A 25,315-nucleotide genomic window follows, 5' to 3' on the forward strand; every position below is an offset into this window, starting at 1 on the left:
TACGCGGGCATCCACTCGCTTTGATGAAATCATATCTTGCAACTAGAACTCAGTGTGTATGTATCGACAACGTCCTCTCTTCTTTCTTAACAATTAAAAATCGAGTGCCGCAAGGGAGTCTTTTGGGCCCCCTATTATTTAACCTGTATATTAATGACTTAGTAAATATAGATCCTACAGTTGATTTCTTTATATATGCAGATGATAGCACCATACTCTTTAACGGAAAGGGTGCAAACGAACTAATTATCAGATGTAATGCATTCCTAATGAAGCTATCTGATTGGTCACATTTAAATGTGATCACAATTATCCCCACCAAAACCAAAGTCATTCTTTTTAGAGCCAGAAACAAACCTCTTCAGTCGGAGCATTCAATCACTTATTGAGGTCAAAATATAGAACTAGTTGATGAACATAAAATCCTTGGGGTAATATTTTCGTGTCATTTGAGTTGGTATGCTCATTTTAATAACATTCGGAAAACGTTTTCTGCTGTTGCCAGTGTACTATCTCTCTGTAGAGCTTTCATGCCGGTAAAAGCCAAGCTACAAATTTATCACGCATTGTGTCCTCGCAATTTAGTTATTGTAGTTCAGTATGGGCGGCCACAATGCGAACTAACATAAATAAAATAATTACTTTACAGAAGGCGCTTCTCCGGTACATTACTAATATCGAACCCCAATCAACAACAGAAACATTGTCACAAAAATACCAAATCATATGGTTAGATCGATACTACGAATACCGTGTTTTACAAGTATTTTATTTTGCAAAAAAAGAATATAGCGATTTCCTTACATCCGTAGCGAGATTGCAAAACCATGAGATATCTGTGCACCTCAGAAACGCTGAACCTTGGTATGTACCACGCTTTTGCACCGAATATAAGTTGCAATCCATTAAACACAATTTGCCGAAAATTCTAAATAATCATATTAACGCTACCAATCTATCTCGCAAGGAATTGATGTATTTCGTTAACATGTAAAATATATATTAATGTATAACGATGCATATAAAATGACAATGCTTTCTTTTATTGCCTCTCTATTTGCACAACAATGTCTCTTGCTGAATGTTAAACATCCTGTCTTCAACCATGTAAGCGTGTGTCTCCGTGTCAAATTTGCATTTTAGTTTTGTACCGAAACGTTTACTGTTATCGCGCTGTCATGTACAACGTCTCCTAGGTCCAGTCAAGCTGCTGGCGACAGCTTTTAGCACCGGAGGACGTTTCTAGTCTGTAACTAATAGCTAATAGAATAAAAAATTTGGATTGGATTGGAAAAAAAAAAAAATCCGCAGATCCCACGTACCGTGGGAATGGATGTTATACGAAGCATGCGCGAGATGGTGACTGTGGCGTAATTTTTCATATTGAGCGAAACGTTGCGGATGACGCTAGAGAAATATGGAAGTGGTATACGCCCACTCATCTGTTGAAGAGTCGCATATGTATTATATAACCAGTTGCGTAACGATGGCAAGAGCAACATGGGTGTTATCAACACCAGACGCGGTGAGCTGATATGTAGTGCTTATATTCTTAAATACAGGATAGCGCGAATCCGAACATGACAAAGAAGGAACACAGATGCACAGGACAGGCGTTACTATTAACTACGCTTCATTCAGGAAAGCTTCCCCAAATAAATACACGGCCAAGTGGCACGCGCAGGCGCACTGCTCGTACGTTACTGTCACAGTTACAGTTGTTATGCTTATATTTTTTGATGATGGAGAACGCACGCACGTTTCACGAACCCGTGTGTATGTGTATAGAAGGGGTTCTTGACAGTTAGTGAACAAGGTCATCATCACCGTGATCAGTCAGCACCAGCAGCTGGACGGGACTTGTTAATCGGATCCGTTCGTGATCGCGGCTATGAGGAGTCTAAGTGTACTGAAGTGCGAGGTATAGTGCAGCTGGTGGAAATCCTGGATTCCTCTTACGATGAAATGATCTATGATGCCTCCTTTCGTGGACGTGGCAGCGAGGTCTTCTGATGCCCTCTCCACATCTAATCCGTGTTTCACGCAGTATAAAGATCAAGCGTTGTTGGGTCTTGATAAATCAATGTTGAAGTCACCGGTAATGATGAGAGGCCTGGTACTCTCCGCATATTTATTGTAGGAAGCGTTGACGCCGGTTTTTGCGTAATCCACTTGGTGCACGTTGCGGACCACGTGGACGAGTGGATGGTAATTGAGCGTCTTCCAGTGGTGTTCTGTCTTCAGTTTCCTTACTTTTCTTGCGTGCCCCGCGGTGGTGTAGTGGTTAAAGTGCTCGGCTGCTGACCCGAAGATCGCGGGTTCGATCCCGGCCGCGGCGGTCACAATTCGATGGAGGCAAAATGCTGAATGCCCGTGTTCTGTGCGATCTCGGTACACGTTAAAGAATACCCGATGGTCAAAATTTGCCGAGCCCTTCGCTACGGCGTCTCTCATATCATATGACCGTTTTCGGACATAAAACCCCAACAATTGTTATTATTGTCACTTTCCTTGCGTATCAGTGTGTGTGTTCGCCGTTACTGTGTTGGTTGAGACTCTGTATCACCTGTGGCACATACCCGCATAATATTAGTTCTAGTTTACGGGTATGTGCCACACGTGACTGAGAGAAAGGGTTTTATGACGTATGCGACATGTATTTTGCGTTATTCGTGTCACGACCAGTGAATTGTGTTTGTCATACACTGATCCCCTGTTATGCCAAGTTTGGTATACTACAAGTTATGGAGACGACCAGGAGAGCGCCCAGACGTAGGCGGCTAGATAGATAGACAGATAGATGGATACGTAGATAGAAACGGCCGAAGTGCCTGAGGATGATGGATGAATAAACTTTATTTCGGTCCCTCGGAACGCGCCCTAGCACGTTGCGGGCCGGAACAGAAAGACCAAGTCTCTCTGCGGCGTCGCGGGCCCGTTGGACTGCCCATAGGTGTGCTTCGAGTCCGGAGCTTGTAATAGCTTCTTCCCATTTTGACGGTGTGATCACTTCGCCGCCGTGTAACGCGGGGCACCGCCAGAGCATATGTTCGAGATTAGCGATGTTCGCTAAGAAATGCTTCGCATTTAAAATATTTGGATTGGATGTACTGATTACAGTAGAACCCACTTATAACCATAGGCGGGTGCAGGGTTCCCCATCAGGGGGGGCGAAGGTTCATCGCAGCGCCCCCCCCCCTACTAAATCAATGTACGAGGCAGATTTTGCGCCCCCCCTCCCTCTTACGTGACCAGAGGAGGCTCCCCCCCGTGCGCACGCCTATGCTTTAACAATCCCAGATATAACGATCTATCGGTTATAACGGTGCACTCACAGTTTTCCTATGCTACCTATTGAAATTGCGTCCACATATAGGGAACATTTTTCAAAGCCTCCTACTTTTACAACGAACACTTCAAACACGGTTTCGGTAAAAATATGGCGCACACAAAGCGAAAAAAAGCTAAAAGATGCCTTCTAAAGCATGCGAGAGGTGTGTGCTCGCGCGTGCTCCGCTTCGGTTTACTCATGACGAAGATACCCTAGATTGGCGAGCACCGCATGCTGATTTCAGACGCTGCAAGCGAGGTCGCTCACTTTCCAGGCGTTTCTTCAGTGGCAGAATGGCCGTGGGCAAAAAAAAAAATTCAGCAGATCTCACGTACCGTGAGAATCCATGTTATGCGAAGCATGCGCGGGATGGTGACTGTGGCGTAATGTTTCATATTGAGCGAAACGTTACGGAATGACGCTAGAGAAATATGGAAGTGGTATACGCACACTCATATGTTGAAGAGTCACATATGTATTATATAACCAGTTGTTTACACTTGCATAACGATGCCAACAGCAACATGGGCGTTACCAACACCAGATGCGGTAAGCCGATATGTAGTGCTTATATATTGTTCAATACTGGATAGCGCGTATGCGAACAGGGCAATGAAGGAACACAGATGCACAGGACAGGCGTTACTCGCAACTAAGCTTCATTTAGGATAGGATCAGTGGCGTAGGCAGAAATTTTTTTCGGGGGGGGCGGGGGCACGCCCTTGATCCGACGTGGGGTCCGGCCCGGTAAGTGTGGTCGAGCGTCATTTTGTGCTGTGTATACCATGGCAGAAAAAAAATTTCGGGTGGGGGGGGGGCACGGGCCCGGTGTGCTTCCCCCCCCTGAATACGCCCCTGCCCTAGGTATATGGTACACAGCCAAGTGGCATGCGCAGGTGCACTGCACGTAAGTTACAGTCACAGTTGCAGTTGTTACAGTTGCGTTACAGTTATGCTATTAGAGCTGTGCACGGGCCGTATTTCCGAGCCGGAGCCCGGACCGGGCCCGCTGACTTTGTCGAAGGCCCGCCCGAGCCCGACGGCAAAGGGCTGCGAGCCTGCCCCGCCCGGCCCGTCGTACGAAAAGACAATCCCGGGCCCGGCCCGGCCCGGCTTTTTGAAGGTTCGCTGCGAAAACAAAACATCGTTTTCCGGTAATTTGGCATTTTATTGAGCATATCAAATATGATCAAACGACACACGATGAACAGTCTCTATTACACAGATTAGAAATTCTCGTGCAAAAACAGCAAGGAGTACAACGATTCTGACTTTAACGAAGTGCGGCGCTTTTGCATTATGTAGCCCGCCGAACTGAAGTTACGCTCGCAGCTTGCACTGGTCGCCCGAATTGCTAATATTTTTTTTTTGCGAGCCTGAAAAGCTTGGGATATCTCTGCTGCTTGTTTTTCCAGAAGACTAAAACTTCAGATGGACAGGAGGGCGATTCCATAGAGAGATAATCGGAAAGCTCATCTTTTGTAACTGCTACATTCGCACCACTGTCGCTCCACTCTCTGAACAACTGCAAGCATTGCTTCTTTGTGGCAGCTAGGTTGTTCCTCACTTTGCCCACTGTCATCTGCAAACGAAGAAATAAGTTCTCTAACTGGCGCATGGACTTCGTCTCGTTCTTTGGCGGTCAGCATTCTGAGGTGCCGAAACTGAGGGCAGAGGAGCGTTGCTATTTTGTCTTTAACGTTCAGTGAGGCTTTTTCTTTCAGAAAGTCTGGTGCACATTCCTGCAGCTTTGCCTTTTCTACAGCCATTGACGGAGAGCGAAGGTGCGTATCCAGATCTTTCTGAAGTCTAGCGAAGTGAAGAATAACGGGGTGAAACGTTGGCCGTTTTTCTTCTTCGAGTGCGCTCGTCGCGTCAAAAAATGGCTGGAGAAGCGCAATGAGGTCTTGCAATGTGCCTTTGTGTATGCTGTTTGTATGTTCAGAATTTCTGGATTCAAGTAGTCTTTCAATGTCATCAAGCTGACAGTGCACTGACTTTACCATGGCAAGTTGAGAATTCCATCTAGTCGGAACCTCCTGGCAAACGGATTTGCTCAGATTGCTGGCCAGTCCGCTTTGCTTCAAAAACCTCACTACAGACTTAACGTTCTGTAGAGTTTCGCAAATTGATGGCACTTCGGCGGCAGTGAACTTCTTGCAAAATGTGTTGCGCAGGACCGTGTTCACTAAGCAGCATAGGTCGGCAAACTCACTCATGAGTCGGCTCACACAGACTCACTCAGACTCAGATCGACCCGTGAGTCTGAGTCTGAGTGAGTCCGGGTGAGTAATATTTTGGTGAGCTTGAGTCCGAGTGAGTCCGGTTGAGAATAATCTTAGTGAATCTGAGTCCGAATGAGTCCAGTTGAGGGAAATTTTGGTGAGTCTGAGTCCGAGTGAGTCCTGAGCGCAAAATATATTTCTTGAGTTAGTCTGAGTAAGCTCCACACTTTTTTGCCGACCTATGGTTCTATCTACACAACTGCAGCATCACTATCAGCCTTATGTCGGCTCACGTTTATACTCCCGTCGACTCACACAACTGGCGTCGTCACAGAAACTGGCGTCGTCAGTGCGGTCGGCGAAGGGCTTGAACCTTTCGGTGTTCTTTTCGGCAAAAACGCATAAGCCGGAGATTCCCTTCCGCGTCATTGTGTCGGAACAGGGCACTTGGCAGCGCCTTGTGGGAAGGTTCTTGCAACGTTCCCTATCTGTCCTTGATGTGGAGGATCCCTGCCTCATCAGAAAGCCACAAGAAGTGTCTGACTATCTTCAGCAAGGGTGTCCTTCAAAAGTGAGCTTCTTTTCAGTAGATGTTAAGGACCTATACTATTCCTTGCCGTTGGACCAGGTCTGCGCAGAGGTGAGCGAATGCATCGACCGCTATGGGAGCGTTAGGTTTCAGGACTCGTGTGGAATCAGCGTCAGGATCTTTTTAGAAACGCTGAGCTTTTATTTACGTTCCACATTTATAAAGCATGATGGCAAACTTTATATTCAAAAAGAAGGTGTTTGCATAGGTTCGTGCCTCGCGCCGATCCTAAGTGATATTCTTTTAGCCAAATATGACAGATCCCTCATGGAATGCCTGCATCAGACGACCGCTGTAAAAGTGTTTAGATTCGTGGACGACTTTTTGATATTTTACAGGTCTAACCACTCTGACACACAGCAATGTGCTGATCGAATTGTTGAAGTGTTTCGCTCTTGCATGAGCAAACTGCAACTAACCACTGAATTTCCCACTGGTAACAGACTTCGGTTTCTTGACCTTGAAATGTTTTTATCTGACCACGTGTGCTGGCAGTATGCCCCCCGCTCCAAGAAAAGCTTGTTGCCTTACAGTTCTGCGCATTGTAAACTTGTCAAGCGAGCGATTGCAAAATCTTGTCTAGGGGCAGCGTTGACGCGATCATGCCATCACACTATGTGCACTAGCTTTGACTCGCAGGTGCGCAGACTGCGCATGGCAGGCTACCCGGACAACCTACTGTGTTCCATTGCCGAAGGTCTTCTAGAAGGCTTAAAACAGCCAAAAAAACTGATTAGTCGTCAGGAAAAGAGCCCACTTTCAAAAACAGCGGTAATTCCATATTTGCATGTCTCATAGTTTAAAAAAAGTAGCACAAAAAGCAGGCATCAGAGTTGTCTTTTCAGCAAAAAATAAGCTCTCTGGTATGTGCAATAAGGTGAACAGAGAAGACAGAGGGCCTCGCGTGTGTGACAAGAAACACGCCAAAAAGTTTGTTGAATGCTGTCATAACGCGGTATACGAAATCCCCCTCTCATGCGGTCGCTGCTACATCGGCCAAACTGGTCGGTGTGTTAATGACCGCCTCAGGGAACATCGCAATCTAATGCGGGGTTCTGTGGGCAGCCACCTAGCTGCGCACAGCTCCGTATGCGGCTGTCATGCAATGTTCGATCAATGTAAGATACTTCGGTGATACAGGGATCAACGAGCACGTGAGATTTATGAGGCATTTTGCATTGACAAAAAAGGTGATATGTGCGTGAGCGTGCCTTCGTTAGCGCTCCTCACCAGGGAAATTGCCTATCTGTCTAGTGGATGATGGTTTTATTATTTTTTTCAGAAGCTTTCATAGAATTCGTGAACAAAGTTCCACGTCACTGTTCTCCTCTCCTTCCTTTCACGGTGCATGTGCTATATATATAGGGTTGTTCGTTTTCGGGTAAAACCCGATTTTACCCGATTCTTGCACCCCGAACAAGTTTCAGGAGAATCGGGTTAAACCCGATTTCTCCCCGAATAAACCTCCCTGTAGCGATCTGCACAATCGTGAGTTGCTGCTAACTCGTGTTGATGCTCTTCCCCTTCTCTTCTCACCACTACCTGTCTCCTTTGTCACCCCTTTCTCCTCTCTAATCTTTACATCCCCTCTCTCTCCTCTGCACGCACATGCGTGAGAGCGTACATGCACCCCCCCCCCCTAAAAAAATGCTTGCAGAAGAAAGTGGGAAACACGTTTGGGGCCGGCCACGCTTCGAGTACATTGTGAACAAATTTAGGGTGAAAGAAAAGCAAAGAAATCTGCCCCTTTGCCCACTGCAGATTAGTCTCGGGTATGTGCACCTGCTTCCAAGAATTTCACGCGGAAGGGACGGGTGACCAGTCGGTGGGGGAGAGATTGAGCGACGAAGAAGCCAGCCATACCCTCCCCCAGCGTCCAACCCCGCGCGAACGCCTCTCACTCTCTCGCGCGACACGAGACGAGACGCATATCGCCATCCTCACTTAGCATTACCAGGCGCGTCTTGTGAGCGCAAAGCCACCGTCGCGGACATAAGGCGGCACCGGAAACTTCAGCGTGGAGATGGGAAGAAAACGAAAGACACTGGATGACTGGTGTAAAGAACATGAAGATCTCCAGATCGCAACGAAAGACAGTGAAGGCACCCGCACTTTAGTGTGCAAATATTGCAACACCGAGATGGTCACCGATCCAGCGAAGAAGCCCTACGACCGAATTCGTGAGCATCTAATGTCATCTCGTCATAAGAAGTTCAAGACGGCTTCCAAGGAAGCTGAGACTGCGGGAACGTCTCAGCAGACGCTTTTTGATATGTCCTGTAGACAGCGTGCGAAAGAAACTGAAGCAGACGGCGTTATCCATGACTTTGTTCGTGCCCTAGCGTACAGCGGAATAAGCATGCACCAGGCGGACGGACCGCTGGGAGACTTCGCACGCAAATACTGCAAGGCCGCGAAGACCATGCCAACAGGACAAAGACTTCGGCTGAAATACCTGAAAGAAGCTTTTGACAAGGACATGGAGAAAATCCGCGATGATATGCGAGATGTGAAAGTGAGCGTCATCGTCGATGAATCCCCAGACATCAATGGTGTGCCTACCATCAACACTCTCCTGTGCTACTATAGCCAGAAAAACGTGAAGAAGCACGTTGTTCTGGTCGACGTCGACAGGGTAAATGCATCGAACAGTTACACGGTGGCCAGCGCAGTTAGCAAGGCACTCCTGACGGTTGGCAAGACGTGGAAAGACGTTGTGGCAGTAGCCACAGACTCAGCGGAGTACATGCGAAAGATGGTTCGAGAAATCTTTCAGGCTGAAGGGATCCAAATCTTGCATGTGAAAGATATAGCACACCTTATTCATGTGAGTGTTGACCATGCCATTTCTTTACCATGCATGTCTGATGTTCGATCCGTAGTGATCAAGTTTGGAGCGTTATTTAAGCACGCTAACAAGCTTTACCAAAAGTACACTGAAATTTGTTCTTCTAATGGCCTCTTTGGACAAGCCACCTTCTGTTGTCCCGAATCGATGGCAAAGCTTCTACAAGGCACTTGTGGTAGTCGTAGAAATGTGGAGCTCGTTAACAGAACTTGCTGAAAGCTCGCATGATAGCAGCAAAGCGGAAGCTATTCGAGGGATACTTTCTGAAAAAGAAGTTGTTTATGCGAAGGCAATCTTGATGAGAGATGCACTCGGCCCACTTTTGGAAGCCCAGAAAACGCTTGAAAGTGGGAAGCTTTTGATGCCCAGCTTTGATCACCTGGTAAACGTGAAGCTGCAGCAGATTGTCGGGGAGCTTTCGGCGATGATCGGTAAAAGCGATCAGGCCAAAGCTGTTTTGTCTATGTTACCCAAGCGCAGCGCTAATTTAGTAAAAACATGTTCTGAAGAGTTCTGCACGAAACTCGCCACAAAATGGCGCTGCACTCTTGGACGGAACGTCTCAGAAAAAGAGGAAAACCAGCTAACTTTGTGGAAGTTGGGAGCCGTCCTTGATCCGTTTCAGAAGCGTCTGCTGGGGCAGTCATTTGAGGACTACCGACCTCTGTTCATGTCCGTAACCGACAATGTAGATTCCCTTAATGACGAGTTCAACCAGTATTTGCTGGAAGCGAGCCCCACAAACCCAGCTGTCGAACTAATCGAGTATTGGCATGACTCTACTTCTCGCTACCCAAGGCTTGCAAAAGCTGCACTGACATTGTTGTGCCTAGGTAGCTGTGATGTGGAGAGAACTTTCTCCCAGCTGAGATATGTTCAACGACCGGACAGATCTCGAATTGAGACTGACATGTTGCGCATGCAGATGATAATGTATGTCAACAAGGACGTGTAAAAAATCGATGACCAGATTTTCGAGAATAAAATGTATAATTTCTAAGAGTCAATGTTTACTGATTCATTCATTTTCAAACACCACTGATTCATTTTCAAACAAACACAAAATTTCGGGTAGTATACTGTATTTGCTATAATACTCTGGTGTCTGTCCCAATTACCAGCTTGAAACACCAAATTTAACGTGTTATACTTAAAAAGCCCGTGATACGTTTTGATAAGCTCAGTGTAAGTTCTGATAAGTACAACCGTATATTTAACCCGAAAAAACCCGAAGTAAGGAATGGTTTCGCAAAAAAACCGATTTTTCCCCGAATATCAGTTTGAAAAATACCGCCCGATTTTTACCCCCCGAATTTGAAAAAATATAAAACCCGAAAACGAACAACCCTATATATATACCCCCATGTACGGAATAAAACCTTGGTTGTAAGTCAGCGCTTGGTCCGTCTCTTTCACTGTCCCGTGTGTCGCGCTGTTTCTCGTATCGTTGGACTCACACATACTTCAAAGCACTAGCGTTCATACGCCAGCTCAATATTAAATGCATTTCTTAGCGAACCTCAGGCACTTCGGGCGTTTCTATCTACGTATCTATCTACCTACCTAGCCGCCTACGTCTGGGCGCTCTCCCGATCGTCTCCATAGGTTGTAATATACCAAAATTTGCATGGCGTAGGATGAGCGTATGACGAACACGATTCACTGGTGACGACCTGAATAACCCAAAATACCTGACGCGTACGTCATGAAACCCTTTCCCTCAGTCACGTGTGGCACATACCCGCATACCAGAGTTCATGTTATGCGGGTATGTGCCACAGGTGATAGCAGAGTCTCAATCACCCAGTAACCATGTACAGACACATTGACACGGAGGGAAAGTGATAATAATAGTAATTGCTGGGCCTCTATAGCATTTCGCCTCCATCTAAATGCAGCCGCTGCGGCTGGGATCGAACCCGCGACCTTCGGGTCAGCAGCCGAGCACCGTAACCACTACACCACAGCGGCCAACGCAAGGAAAGTTAGCGAGATGACGAAAGAGCACCCCTGGAAGACGCTGGGCTACCATCCACACGCCACGTGGTCCGCAACGTCGACCACGTGAATTAAGCAAAAACCAGGGTCAATGCTTCCTACAATAACTCTCCCGAGAGGACCATGTCCTTCATGATTACCGGTGACTTCAGCATTGATTTATCAAAACCCAACCACGCCTGGTTCTTAGACGGCATGAAAGAGGGCTTCGATGTGGCCTGGGCATCACAAGACTTCTGTGCACGTCCAAGACAGGAGGCATCATAGATCATTTCTTCGTAAAAGCCATTCGCGGTTTCCACCAGCTCTACTATACCTCGCACTTCACTACACTTATAGCGTTCGTAGCCGTGAAAATGAACGGATCCAATAACAAGTCCTGTCCAGCTGCTGGTGCTCGCTGATCACGGTGATGATGACCTTATTCAAGAACTGCCAAGAACCTCTTCCACACATGCACACGGGTTTGTGAAACGTGCATGTGTTCTCCGTCATAACGGATAAGTATTAGCATAACAACTGTAACGCAACTCTAACAACTGCAACTGTGACTGTAACGTACGTGCAGTGCGCCTGCGCGTGCCACTCGGCTGTGTATACAGTCGACTCCCGTTAAGACGAACTCGAAGGGACCGCGGTCATCTGTTCGTCTTATCAGGAGTTCGGCTTATCAGAAGTGCCCCCAAAAAGAGACATGCAACATGCCAAGTGCATCCAAATATGTTACTTGAAAACACTGAATGGAGTAGACTTACAATGGGGGCAGAAAGACAAGAAAAAGCATTTATTTGGCTCATCTAGATAAAGACTATGCCTTCAAGCAGAATATTTACACGAATCTTACGAGCATCCGATTTCGCGTGTTCAAAAATAAAAATGCTCGTCAAGATATTTGCTACCACATTTTAATGATAAAACTGTAACACGCTCCTATGTTGACGATTAGAAAAAAAATTAAGAGACAAGTACATTTTTCCTTCAAAGAATGTAAAATTTATTGTCCTGGCAGTTCGTTTTCTTCTCTGAGCCTGTTTTGCTGGCTCTAAGATCACTTCTGGATACGCCTCGGTCGCGTGCTGTTGCCTTGACATAGTCATTATACGCTGAATTGCTTAAGAAAGTCTGCAAGGTTTTCTTTGAGGTCCGGATATTTTCCCGTTTTCGGCCCGTAGTAACTTTTCCTGATCGACGTGCAGCTGAAGATATTCCATCGGGCTACTCACGGTCACAAGCCTCGCCACGAAAAAGACACGACGCAGCTATATTCACTGTGCAAAATAGCCTTCCTTTGTCGTGCGCTTCCGTAATCAAAATGGCTCATCACAATTTGCAGTTCACTGGGAACAGATAGAACGCGCACAGGTCCTACGCGAACCAGCGCGAATCGACCACAAAATACATGTGCTCGGGCGCCATTGTGTGATGGCGATGACAATGCGCGTGATCCCTCTGACGGGAATGCGCGATCGTGGTATCGGTTTCGTACTCGATTGTAATGCACAGACCATTTTTGTTCCTGTTGTCGCTTTCTTTTTTTTTCCCCGCTCCCCTTGCGTTCGCCTCTCAGACCACGGCGGAGGGGCCCCAAGCTTTTGTGTTGTTCTGTTCTCCTTGGTACTCGAGCTGGGAAACCGAAGAACGGGGGGGGGGGGATCAAAAGGACGCAGTGGCTTGGGGGTCCAAGTTGTAAATCCCCCACTCTTTTTGTTGCTTTCCTTGCTGATAAAGCCCACACCTCCCCCACCCACAGGTTGGGGGTGAGAGGGGATACCGGCTTTATCCGCTGACCGGTCTTCTTCGTTTATCTCGCGCCCTCCGCGTCGCGATTTGCTTCGCGTCTTTGTTCTTGTTCTTGTTCACCTGCAACTTTGGCTCACACCCACTGTGGGGGATTGGCCAAGACTTGAGTGGTTTTATAAATGTTATAATTCTTTAGAGGGGAGGTTACAAAATAGAAAAATTATAAATTTGATAGGAAATTTTGACACTTGATCAAATATGAAAAATAAATAAATAACAATAATGAAATAAAATAAATCAATGTCCGAATATTTTAACTATATACATGAGTTGACACAGAAGAATAGTAATATAGATTATCTAGTTAGCCGATTGGTTTCATTGAGGTAATCCCTCACAGCCACGCAAACCTTCGCATTGGAGAACCCAGAAATAGAGGCTCCAAAAGACAAAAGCACAGGCACAGATAAATTCATTCCAATAGCCCGTAAAGGCCTTTCCAAATGGGTTTTTCGTGCTGTAGTATATCGCCTGCAGGTCAGAAAGAAATGATCAATTGTTTCCAGCTCACCACAGAATGCGCACAGTGGAGAAGGTGCCTGAGCAGACCTGTGTTGGTAGAAATTTAGCCTCGGTACACGACATCGTAGCCTCGTAATTGACACTTCCAGTTTACGGGTTTGACAAAATGACCTCCGCCAGGGATATAATAAGTGCCGATATTCTGTGGAACTTGTGAGTGCTGTGTCTGCAAAAACTTCCATAATGCTACGCCTGCGAAATCGCGCAGCCGTCACATAAGCGGATGTTGGAAAAGAAGGTAAAATCGGTCCATTAATCGACGACTTCGCTAAAGAATCGGCAATTTCATTTAGGAGCAACCCTTTATGTCCAGGAACCCAAACTAAGCGAACTTTTCTCAAATGCACGGGTACCAGTGCACGAAACGCCTTTATTACGTGGGAGTCAACCCCAGCAGAAAGTGCAGCACAGAGGGATAGGGAATCTGTGAGTATAACGGCAGATGTAATTGTCGAGTTTAACTTGCGCAATGCGAGCACTACTGCCAGAAATTCAGCCACAAAAACGGGTGTGAAGTCGGGTAGTCGAAGGGAATAAGACCAGTCCAAATTCGGGCGAAATATACCAACACCTGACTTTTCGTCACACTGTTGCTCCAGGAAGCGCTTTTTTTCATCTTTTTTTGCTTTCTCTCCTTCCCCTGAATGCCCCACCAAGACTGCAGTGTTCGTTTCGCAGAATCGCTAGCGTTGTTGATCACCGCGAAAGTTCGTCTTAACAGAAGAGTACAGTTGGGCGGTTCGTCTTAAGCGAATTTTTTTTGCATTGAGTCTATGAGAAACCAAACAAATGGTCCCGTATTGTTCGGTATAAGCGAGAATTCGTCTTAACCGAGTTCGTCTTAACGGGAGTTCACTGTATATTGTCACGACTAAAAGCCGGCAGACTGACAGAGGACAACGAAGTGAGGAGCACGAGTAGCAACCACGGTCGCTCTCTGAGGAAGACGAGGTTGAAGTGGCTGCTCTTTTGATCTGTCAAACGACATTGCATTTTTTGCTTCAGCTGCAGATATACATACACTGTATCAAATTCTACAAATATATATGAACACTCTGGAAACGTGGCTTGAGGGCATTAATTTATCTTTGAACATAAGGAAAAGCGCAATGGTAGTTTTCCCACTAAGTGTCCCAGTGCAAATTTCGTTACTTTACCGACAAGATGTCATTCCGCAGGTGGAATCAGTCAAGTATTTAGGGGTGATCTATACCGAAAAACTCAATTGGGATGCGCATATAGAAAATATGGCAGTTAAAGGAGCACGGGCGGTGGGGATGCTTCGTAGAGTCAGCAGTAAACGATCTGGTTTACGTCGTGATGTGCTCATTATGATTTATTGTATGTATATACGCCCGATATTGGAGTTTGGCTGCGTCTTGTTTTCCGGAGCACCTGCGTACAAACTTCGACGACTGGTTCTGCTAGAACGCGAATCATTAAGATTATGTCTTGGGCTTACTAAATTTGTCGCAAATAATATTTTGTATAAAGAAGCGCGCCTGCCTTCTCTTCTTACACGGTTCCAAATTCTAACCGTACGTACATTCCTAAAGATATATGCGACACCTCAGAGAAGGTCACTTTATGTTTTTATCAATGAGCCGACGTCCTTTTTTAACCAGCAGTGGTCTAGATTAAGGTGCCCACAAGTGATTGTCGCACAAAAGCTTTTGGAAAAAATACAAGTAAACCTTCGTGAAGTACTTGTACTTAACAGATCTCCTCAAACAATTAGAATAGAGTTCGACAATATATTTCCTAAAGAATGCAAACATTTACCCAATAGGTACCTGAATGCCGTTTTGGAAGACCACCTGTCACATTTAGAAACAAACATCGTTATAGCGACTGACGCTTCAGTTTGTGAAGAAAAGGCAGGAGTGGGAATTGCATCCTCAGCTTTGGATTGGTCTTTTTCAATTCGATTACCCGACTTTACGCCTATTTATCAAGCGGAATTGCTTGCCATTGTCCTAGCCTTACGTAAATTGCCCCTATCAATAACAGAAGCTGTCATTCTGACAGATTGTTTATCTATCTGCTCTGCATTAACTGCACCTAATTTCTCGAATGCCTTAGAAGTATTTTATTCCCTTGTCCCAATACATTATCGCCTTATTCGCTTAGTGTGGGTACCAGGGCACAAGGGTCTAACCCTCAATGAATATGCAGATGCACTTGCGGTGGCATCACATAATGGTCCCATAATCTCGATATTGCCGACGGTGGCGTTCGTGTCAGCAGCACGATTTGAAAAGTTTGCAACGTCGGATACCTTTGCCAAATCGGCTTTGGCAACATCTGAGTTTCCACACCTTAAGTATCCATGGAGAAATCGTTGGTGCTGCACTAGAAGGGAAGAAGTATCAATTACCAGGATAAGATGCCGAGTTCCCCCACTGAACTTCTACCTCCACAGGTCGGGTCTGGTACAGTCACCCTTATGCCTCCACTGCAACGAGAGTGAATCTCTGCATCATTTCTTTTTAACATGCAGATTGTTCACCAATCAAAGAAAACGATTGCTAGATCAACCTCTTCGAAGGATGGGCTTAAATTTATCCCTTCCGGTGATTCTTTCCTTTGGTGCAACTGAAATGGGCTTTAGCCACAGGAACGTTTGCGCAGCCGTGTGCGAGTTTTTACGGGAAACAAAAAGAATAGAATGTTAAGTTTATGCACCATTTCACTGTTACAACCTATTCAAATGGTTTTTTTTTTTTAACATCTGGATTGTACCAGTGAATCTAATTTTTTAAAACATTCATTCCTAAACTTATTCGTATTGTAAAACAATTTAATTTCTAAAATAAGGTACCGCCTGTTTCATGGCCGATCCCCCGTGGTGGGTTGCGCCAAGTAACTGAGGACCAACCAACCAACCAACCAATACAGACCTTGTTTTCCTTGTCGCACCGTGGTCCTGTGTCCTGTTCTTTCCGCGTTGCGACACTGGTGGAGGTGCTGGACTTCAACGCCTGATGCTCAACACTCCTCCCAGGAGCGGCACTGTCAGTCCAATCCCGGATACCGTTCCTGCAGTGGACACCCCTGTCCACCGCTACAGTCGCCGACTGCGTGGCCTAAGTCCCGAGGCAATCCCCCTGGAACTTCCCCAGCCAAGGACTCCGTCTGGAGAAATGGCAACCGCCGGCGCTTCACAGGTGACTGTTGAGCAGCCTCGGATTCCTGAGACCTTCCACGGGGAAGCTTATGAGGACGTCGAGGATTGGCTCGAGCAGTATGAGCGAGTCGCCAAGGCGAATCATTGGAACGTCGAGCAGAAGCTGTCGCGTGTCTACTTTGCCCTGGCAGACAGCGCTCGTACGTGGTACGAGAACCGGGAAGCCACATTGTCTTCCTGGGATGCATTTCAGCAGCAACTTCTCGAAACCTTTGCGAACAGCGACCGTCGCGATTCCGCTAAGCAACTCATCGAGTCGCGCATACAAAAGCCGAATGAGAGTGTCGCCATGTTTGCGGAGGATATGACCCGCCTGTTTCGCCGAGCTGACCCCGAGATGCCTGAAGCTAAGAAACTCCGCTATTTGATGAGAGGCGTCAAAGAACAGCTTTTTGCCGGACTCCTTCGCAACCCGCCAACAACCGTAGCGGAATTCATCAAGGAGGCTACAACCATCGAGCGAGCACTCCAGCAAAGGTGCCGCTACCACGACCGACCAAACAGCGCATCGATAAACGTCTCTGCTTTGACTGCCGGCAGCGAGTGTTCTCTGCGTGAGCTCATCCGCGAGGTCGTTCGTGAGGAGATCCGCAACCTCCTTGTGACTCCGCAAGAACCCGCCATGGCTTCTGTCGCAGAAGTTGTGCGGCACGAAATCCGCCAGGCATTGTCGTTGCCCGAATCCCCATCACACCAGCGGTCTGTAAACTACGCATCTCCCGTCCGTCATCCTACTCCAGTGACACACAACTCGTCACCACTGCCTTACTACAACGTCACCACAGGACCTTACAACGAGTCATTGACCACAGCGTACAATCCGCCACCGCCCTTGACCCCAGCGTACAATCCGCCGCCGCCGACTCCACAGTCTAATGTGCCTAAGGAAGCATCGCCGCTCTATACCCTTCGCCGACATCTGCAACTTGGTTGCCAAGGATGCCCACCAGTCGACCATTCGTCCGTAAGACGGACTTGTGGCGCACCGTCGACCGGCGTCCACTTTGCTTCCATTGCGGAGAAGCCGGCCATGTTTACCGCATCTGCCCGTATCGTGACCACAGATATGACACCTTCGCACCGACCTTCCCTCGTACTCGTTTTGATAACCGACGTGACAGCAATGCATGCCCGCAAGCACAGCCACCCGATACGCCGTATCGTCGATCCCGCTCACCGTCGCCTGCACCAAACTCACCGCACCACCGCAGTTACGCCGACGCGGTCCGGGGCAGATCGCCTAGCCCTCGTCGGGGAAACTAACAGCAGCGACCTTTGGGGGGAAGGTTGCCGCCCGTCGAGATGCTACAACACCCCCAACGTCTTCAGTACGACACAATACGACGGACAATACGACGGATGATACGACGGACGATACGACGTTGCCGCAAGCAAAGGAAATCGTAAGCGCCAACGTAGACGTTCGCATAGACGGACGCCCAGTAACAGCGCTGGTAGATACTGGTGCAGACTTCTCTATTATTAGCCGGAAGCTCGCCGAGTGCCTAAAGAAAGTAAAAACTTTATGGACGGGCCCCAACATTAGAACCGCGGGGGGTCAATTGGTGACGCCAACAGGCAAGTGTACCGCTCGAATTAATATCGGCAGTTCGGATTTTGTCGCTACTTTTGTCATTTTACCGGAATGTTGCAAAGATCTGATCTTGGGAATGGATTTCCTGCGTGAATACGGCGCCGTTATAAACATTCCTGACAGATCGGTTACGTTTTGGATGGCCCCTGGTCAGATTTTGGATTCGCCCTGTACAGATCAACGACGTAGACCTCTGCGCGTCTTCGACGATGACGTCACCATCCCACCGCGGTCAAGCGCACTTGTGGCTGTGACATGTGACATGCCAAGCAACTCTGCCAACATTGCCGAGCAAATTCCGACGCTGCTATTCAGTCATGGATTGTCTATTGCGAGAGGCGTCGTGAACATAAACCGCGGACACACGCAAGTCCTTGTTACGAACTTCAGCTCCGAGCGCCGACATCTTACGAGAGGTATGGCAGTCGCGTACGTGGAAGAGCTCGCTGAGGTGACAGAGTGCTTGACTGTTCAGCAAGATGATTCAACTCACCCGCCGTCCGAACCTCTATCCGTTGATGTGGGCCCAAGTTTGCTGCCTGCGCAGAAGCAAAGCCTCCTCGAGCTAATTAACCAATTTCAGGACTGTTTCTCTTCGACTTCCAGAGTTCGTCAAACGCCGTTGACGAAACATCGAATTATAACGGACGACGCGACCAGACCCATACGGCAAAACCCGTACCGGGTAGCTCCGCGGGAACGAGAAGCCATTGAAAGTCAGGTGCGACAGATGCTTCAAGATGATGTTATTCAACCGTCGAAGAGCCCTTGGGCATCGCCGGTAGTATTAGTGAAGAAAAAGGACGGCACCTTACGATTCTGCGTGGATTACCCGAAGCTTAATCAGGTCACAAAAAAAGACGTTTACCCGCTACCACGTATTGACGATTCACTCGACCGACTACGGCATGCGCGTTATTTTTCGTCGATGGATTTACGTAGCGGATATTGGCAGATAGAAGTCGACGAAAGGGACAGGGAAAAAACAGCATTCGTGACACCTGATGGTCTTTATGAATTCAAAGTACTTCCATTCGGCTTGTGCTCAGCACCAGCAACATTTCAGCGTCTAATGGACACCGTGCTATCAGGCCTCAAGTGGCAGACGTGCATAGTGTATTTGGACGACGTCATCGTATTCTCTGCGACATTTGAAGAACACATGCAGCGACTTCACGCAGTATTTCAAGCTATACGTTCTGCTGGACTAACGCTTAAACCTGAAAAATGCCACTTTGGCTTCGAAGAGCTTCTGTTCCTGGGGCATCTTGTCAGCAGTGAAGGTGTGCGGCCTGACCCCGAAAAAATAGCTGCCGTTGCAAATTTTCCAGCACCAACTGACAAAAAGGCAGTCAGACGATTTTTAGGACTGTGCGCCTACTATCGACGCTTTATTGAGAACTTCTCACGCATTGCCTCGCCACTGACACGCCTCACCAGAGAAGACGTCGCATTCGTATGGGATGACGAGCAGCAAAAAGCGTTCAACGAGCTGCGGCAACGCCTCCAAAAGCCACCGGTCCTCGGACACTTTGACGAAGATGCCCCGACAATAGTTCACACCGACGCCAGCAACGTCGGCTTAGGAGCTGTACTCGTGCAGCAGCAAGATGGCGCTGAACGAGTAATCGCTTACGCTAGCAGAACCCTTTCCCGCACGGAAGAGAATTATTCCACCACAGAAAAAGAGTGTCTTGCGGTGGTGTGGGCGGTTATAAAGTTCCGCCCATATTTGTACGGCCGTCCTTTTAATGTTGTCAGCGACCATCACTCCCTTTGTTGGCTGACGAATTTAAAAGACCCATCAGGGCGATTAGCGCGCTGGAGCCTCAAGCTTCAAGAATTCGACATGGCTATTGTCTACAGATCGGGGAAGCGACATTCAGATGCCGATTGCCTTTCTCGTGCTCCATACGAGCCTGCGAATGTAGAAGATGACGACGCAGCCTTTGTCGGAGTTGTAAACACGACTACAGTAGCACAGCTGCAGCGAGACGATCCGGAACTGGAGCCCATAATTCGTTTTTTGGAGGGTCGCACTTCAGCTGTGCCGAAACTGTTTGCGAGAGGACTATCATCATTTTGCTTGCGCAACGACGTCCTGTATAAAGTGAACTTTACGCCGAACGGAAACGACTACTTACTCGTCGTTCCAACATCTCTAAGGAACGAAGTATTACAGGCATGCCTTGACGAACCAACATCCGGCCACTTGGGTTACACGCGAACGCTGTGCAGAGTGAGGCAGAAGTACTACTGGCCAAGACTGACGGCGACCGTTCAACAGTACGTTCGCACATGCCTTGATTGCCAACGCAGGAAAGTACCGCCCGTCAAACCAGCAGGCCTGCTCCATCCTATTGACGTCCCTGGTACTCCATTCGCTCAAGTCGGAATGGATCTCCTAGGCCCGTTTCCAACCTCGTCGGCTGGTCGTAGATGGATTATAGTAGCCACAGACTACCTTACTCGCTACGCCGAAACCAAGGCTCTGGAGAGGGGCACTGCAAGTGAAGCAGCTCGATTTTTTGTGGAGAGTGTGGTTCTGAGGCATGGCGCTCCATCAGTGGTAATAACTGACAGGGGAACTGCATTCACAGCCGAGCTATTAGAGACAGTTTTAAGACTTAGTGGCACATCTCACCGGCGAACAACGGCGTATCATCCGCAAACGAATGGTCTGACGGAGCGCCTCAACAAGACACTTGCGGATATGCTTTGCATGTACGTCGATGTGGAGCATAAAAACTGGGACGAGATCTTGCCGTATGTCACGTTCGCATATAACACGGCTCACCAACAAACAACACGAATGACACCGTTCCGCCTTCTCCACGGTCGTGAGGTGACCACTATGCTAGATGCTATGCTGCCACATGAGTGCGAAGGAGCCGAAACAGATGCTGATTACATCACCCAGCTTGCTGAAGAAGCCCGACAACTTGCGCGCGTACGTATTCGTCGCCAGCAGGACTACGATTCAAGGCGATATAATCTTCGTCACCGACCAGTCTCATACACGCCGGGAGAGAAAGTTTGGGTCTGGACTCCAATTCGACGTCGTGGCCTATCAGAAAAGCTGTTAAGACGGTACTTCGGGCCGTATAAAGTTCTCCGACGTATCACTGACGTCAACTATGAGGTTGTTCCCGATACTGCTCATGGCTCAAGGCGTAAAAGGCATGCACCAGAAGTCGTACACGTGGTTCGGATGAAGCCCTATTTGTCCGAATGAAATCATACGCTGCCAGTGCGTACAGAACCCTGTGGTTATGAAGCATCGGGACGATGCTTTCTTGGAAGGGAGGCTGATGTCACGACTAAAAGCCGGCAGACTGACAGACGACAACGAAGTGAGGAGCACGAGCAGCAACCACGGTCGCTCTCTGAGGAAGACGAGGTTGAAGTGGCTGCTCTTTTGATCTGTCAATACAGACCTTGTTTTCCTTGTCGCACCGTGGTCCTGTGTCCTGTTCTTTCCGCGTTGCGACAATATCTAAGGAAAAGTTTCTGAATAAAGCTTAGTTGCGAGTAGCGGCTGTCCTGTGCATCTGTGTTCCTTCATTGTCCCACTCCAATTCGCGCTATCCAGTGTTGAAGAATATAAGCGCTACATATCAGCTTACTGCGTCTGGTGTTGGTAACACCTATGTTACTGTATCGTTAAGCAAGTGCAAACTGATTATATAACGCATGTGCAACTCTTCAAAATATGTGTGTGCGTATACCATTTGCACACTTCTCTAGCGTCCTTCCTTAACGTTTCGCGCAATGTGAAAAATTTCGACACAGTCACCTTCCTGCACATGCTTCGCATAACATCGATTCCCGCGGTACGTGGGATCTGCCGAATTTTTTTTGCATTTTCAATCTGTTTACGCGAAGTGATTCGGTTGCATCATGCATTTCACGGTCCCTTTTCTCAACCTTGACATCTGTAGCGCATATGATGTTTACTTTCAGCCTTGTCATAAATGTGGGCGAGCCACAAAACGCGCTTAGTGACTGAAATGAGGAGGGACTGGGGACACTTGGCTCTTAGCAGTCTCTTAGTTTGAAGCTCAAACGCTTGCGAGATACAATGTGGGCACTTCTGTTAATTCAACATCTGTTGAATTAACACAAGTTCATTGTAGTTAGAGCTTTCCGTTCCACCATGCTATAATTATGCCCATCTTTTATGCCCATGTTTACCATTTTTCTTCTGTCATCTTTTTGCACAACCGTTAGCTCCTTCCACTGTTTTTCTTTGTCTACTTGGGAGTGGTATGCTCAATTGCCCCTAAGATATGTTTCTGGCATTGGCTGCTGAAAGGAGTGGTACACCATTTGCTCTTCTTAAAGGAGCACTGACACAAAATTGCGAAGGCGAGATAATGAGTGGAATAGATGTATGTGGAGCCGTACACAACGTCTACGAAATATCAAGGGCCAATATAGCCTAGAACATATTTAAAATCAATTTTAAAGTGCATGCCGCGCGACTGAGCGAGATGCGAGCGCTTCGCGACGCCGACATCAACGCGGCGGATGTGTAAACAAACCTACATCACGAGTTTATGTTGGCTGGTGGCTGGTTGTGCCCTACCGCTTGTGCCGTGCTACCTGCCATTTCTTCCTCCCTGCCTGCGGCTTTGCATGTGCTAGTTGTGTTCTCTTCCGCTGTTCGCTCGTCGTGCCCGTTGGCAGATGTTATGGCCCGCTCACGCTAGCGGCAAGCCTGCCGCAACGGCGCGGTGCCGCAGAACGTCGCCGCACGCGCGAGAGCTGTCCAACTTGCACGGCAAGCTTCGCCGGCGAGGCATTCGCGCCTCCGAAAAACATGGCAGCACTGCCAAAAGCGGTTGTCGTCCACTTCGAATCTATCAAGTGGCCGCCGTGCGCTCTGTAACGTGTAAGTTCCGCACTGATGCTTCCATTTGCTTTAGATTCATGTCCTTAAGCTTCGACAGCAATGTATTCGTCCCGATTCGGCGCCGTTTTTGAGAGCCATAGTCAAATAATCGATGCTGTAAGCTTAGCGAGTCGAGATGGGCGCTTCCGAATGCTCGGAGGACATAGAATACACGTTTGTTAGTTATTTCTAATCCTCCATAGCTGGCGCCACATGACCTGCTTCGGCGCCCACCGCACCCACGTTCGCGCGCCGCCTACGTCACAATTTTGCGTGTTCACGTGGCCAGCTTTGGTTACCCGTCCTCCGGAAGTAGCTGCCTAGCTCGGTGCTCTTTGAAACCGAAACTGCGACTGGGTGCTCTAAAAACGTCTCTAAGTAAATAACTGTCGTGCACTCGCGCAAACGAAGTTTGCAGCCGTGATAAGTGGATCATAAGCTATCTATTGCAACAAAAAAAAAAAAACAACAACGTGCAAAATTTTTGTGCCAGTGCTCCTTTAAGGCACTCTGACTATTTTTCGATGTTCCCCGATTTCAATAATACTTTCAACATATGTTCTCTTCGGTACCCCGATGGTATGTGCCAAATTGTACAACCATAAGTCATTTAGTTCTTCAGAAAACGAATTTTAAAAAGTGGTAGCCAATTTTAGAATTACGCCTGTAAACACAGGCTACCCTGTGTATGTGACGTAACGTGCTTACTCTTTTCCAACCGCTTCGCCCAGCGGATGGATATAACGCGCGCTGTCTTCTATGAGGCGATGACTACGCGATCACAGTTGTTCGGTTTTGTTAAGTGCATAGCGTGTTAGTCGTCGTCGACATCGGGTCTTACAGTAAGCACGCACAATATTGAGCAACGAGGAGATCGATACGGGGCACGTCAACTACGTCACGCGCCAGCGGGTCAAAATCGAAAGGGGATGCTTACAGACTCAGAGAGTAGCTGCAGTCATCACGAAACTTGTCACTGGTAAGTTCAGGCGGGCTTGCACAGCTTGATTCTGCGTTGGATGACATTGCCAGCTTGCTTTTTCGCGCGATAGAAGCACGTGTGCTATGTTTACACCCTCGCTAGCCGTGGCGGCGTGTAGCGTATTTCGTGACGTCATCGCATACCCAACACAGAGCAGCTCCCTGTTTCGGTTTTGTCGGATCTTTTATTGCTCATTTAAAATTATTGACGACTGTCACAGCAAGATGAATTACCCTTGGTGTTACAGGACTGTTAATACTATTTGAAAACGACATTATCTCAATATGGTTGAAAAGGCACCGGAGTTCCCCTTTAAGGATGTGTTCCTATGACAAGCTGCCATTTGCAATATCGCAGGGTGGTTCGTCGCTGGAATGCGTTCATCACATGGAACTGTGTCGGGCCAAGAACATACGTCTGGACTTCAAGCGCTTGCTCAGTATGACTGGGCTCATGAAGTGAGTCACATCAAACTATGTAGATGAGGGTGTTATTCTCTAGGATTCAAATGTCGACGAGTTGGTGAACTACAACTGGACACATGGAGCAAGATATGAGCACTGACTCTCAACTGAATTTATTCGCAAAAAAAGCTAAATGTATGGACGCATAACAAGAGTCAGCATAACAGGAGCCCCTTCCCTTCAGCAATATTTTTTTTTAAATCCAGCCAAATTCTTGCTCCTTTGATGTGATTTTGGGAGTTTATTATAGGTGCATGAACCTATAATGTAGCAAAAGAGCCATTTGGGCTAGTTTGTAATAAGTCATCTTAAATACAAAAATGGGTTGCAGTACAAAACAGGGACAAAAGAAGACAACAACGACACATGCGCCTGTGTCGTCGTTCTCTTCTTTTGTCCCTGTTTTGTACTGCGCCACATTTTTGCATTTAAGATGAACCTATACTGTCACGGATAAAGAGTGTCACGGAGTGTCACTACAGCATCACAGAGAAACCTTTGTGACGCTGCTCTGTTTTCTGTATTTGCCAATGTGCAGTCTAGCCTGCTTCTGCAAATATAAATGTAGTGCACAATAAAACAGTGAAGCAAGAACTATAATCGGGGGGAAACGCAATAGTAATAGGATCTGATTCTTGTGCTCTGTAAAATCATATTATAATGAAGGAAGGGTCCATGTATAAACATTGCAATGAGCTGAGACCATATGTGTGTCTCCTGTAGCCACGCAGTATGGTGACTTGACACTATCCAGGAAAATCACTCAATGAGACAGGTTATGTGCCCGCAATGAGGGAAAACACCCATTGCTTTCTCACACCTACGCATCACCAACTTGTTGCCCATCTCTTGTGTGTCTCTTTGTCTGCTGCCTTAGCAAC

The 25,315-nt window shown here is 47.5% G+C and overlaps 1 protein-coding gene across 1 annotated transcript in view; it reads left to right on the forward strand.

Moving 5' to 3' along the window:
• LOC119406732 (EGF domain-specific O-linked N-acetylglucosamine transferase) overlaps positions 1 to 25,315 on the forward strand; it is a 346,078-nt gene that overhangs the window by 64,237 nt on the left and 256,526 nt on the right. The window contains exon 6 of the mRNA XM_049420193.1: positions 24,328 to 24,428. Within this exon, the coding sequence (XP_049276150.1) occupies positions 24,328 to 24,428 (101 nt within the window). The remainder of the gene's footprint in view (positions 1 to 24,327; positions 24,429 to 25,315) is intronic.

The sequence above is a fragment of the Rhipicephalus sanguineus genome, chromosome 10 (genome assembly GCF_013339695.2).
Source record: "Rhipicephalus sanguineus isolate Rsan-2018 chromosome 10, BIME_Rsan_1.4, whole genome shotgun sequence".
NCBI classification, from domain to species: domain Eukaryota; kingdom Metazoa; phylum Arthropoda; class Arachnida; order Ixodida; family Ixodidae; genus Rhipicephalus; species Rhipicephalus sanguineus.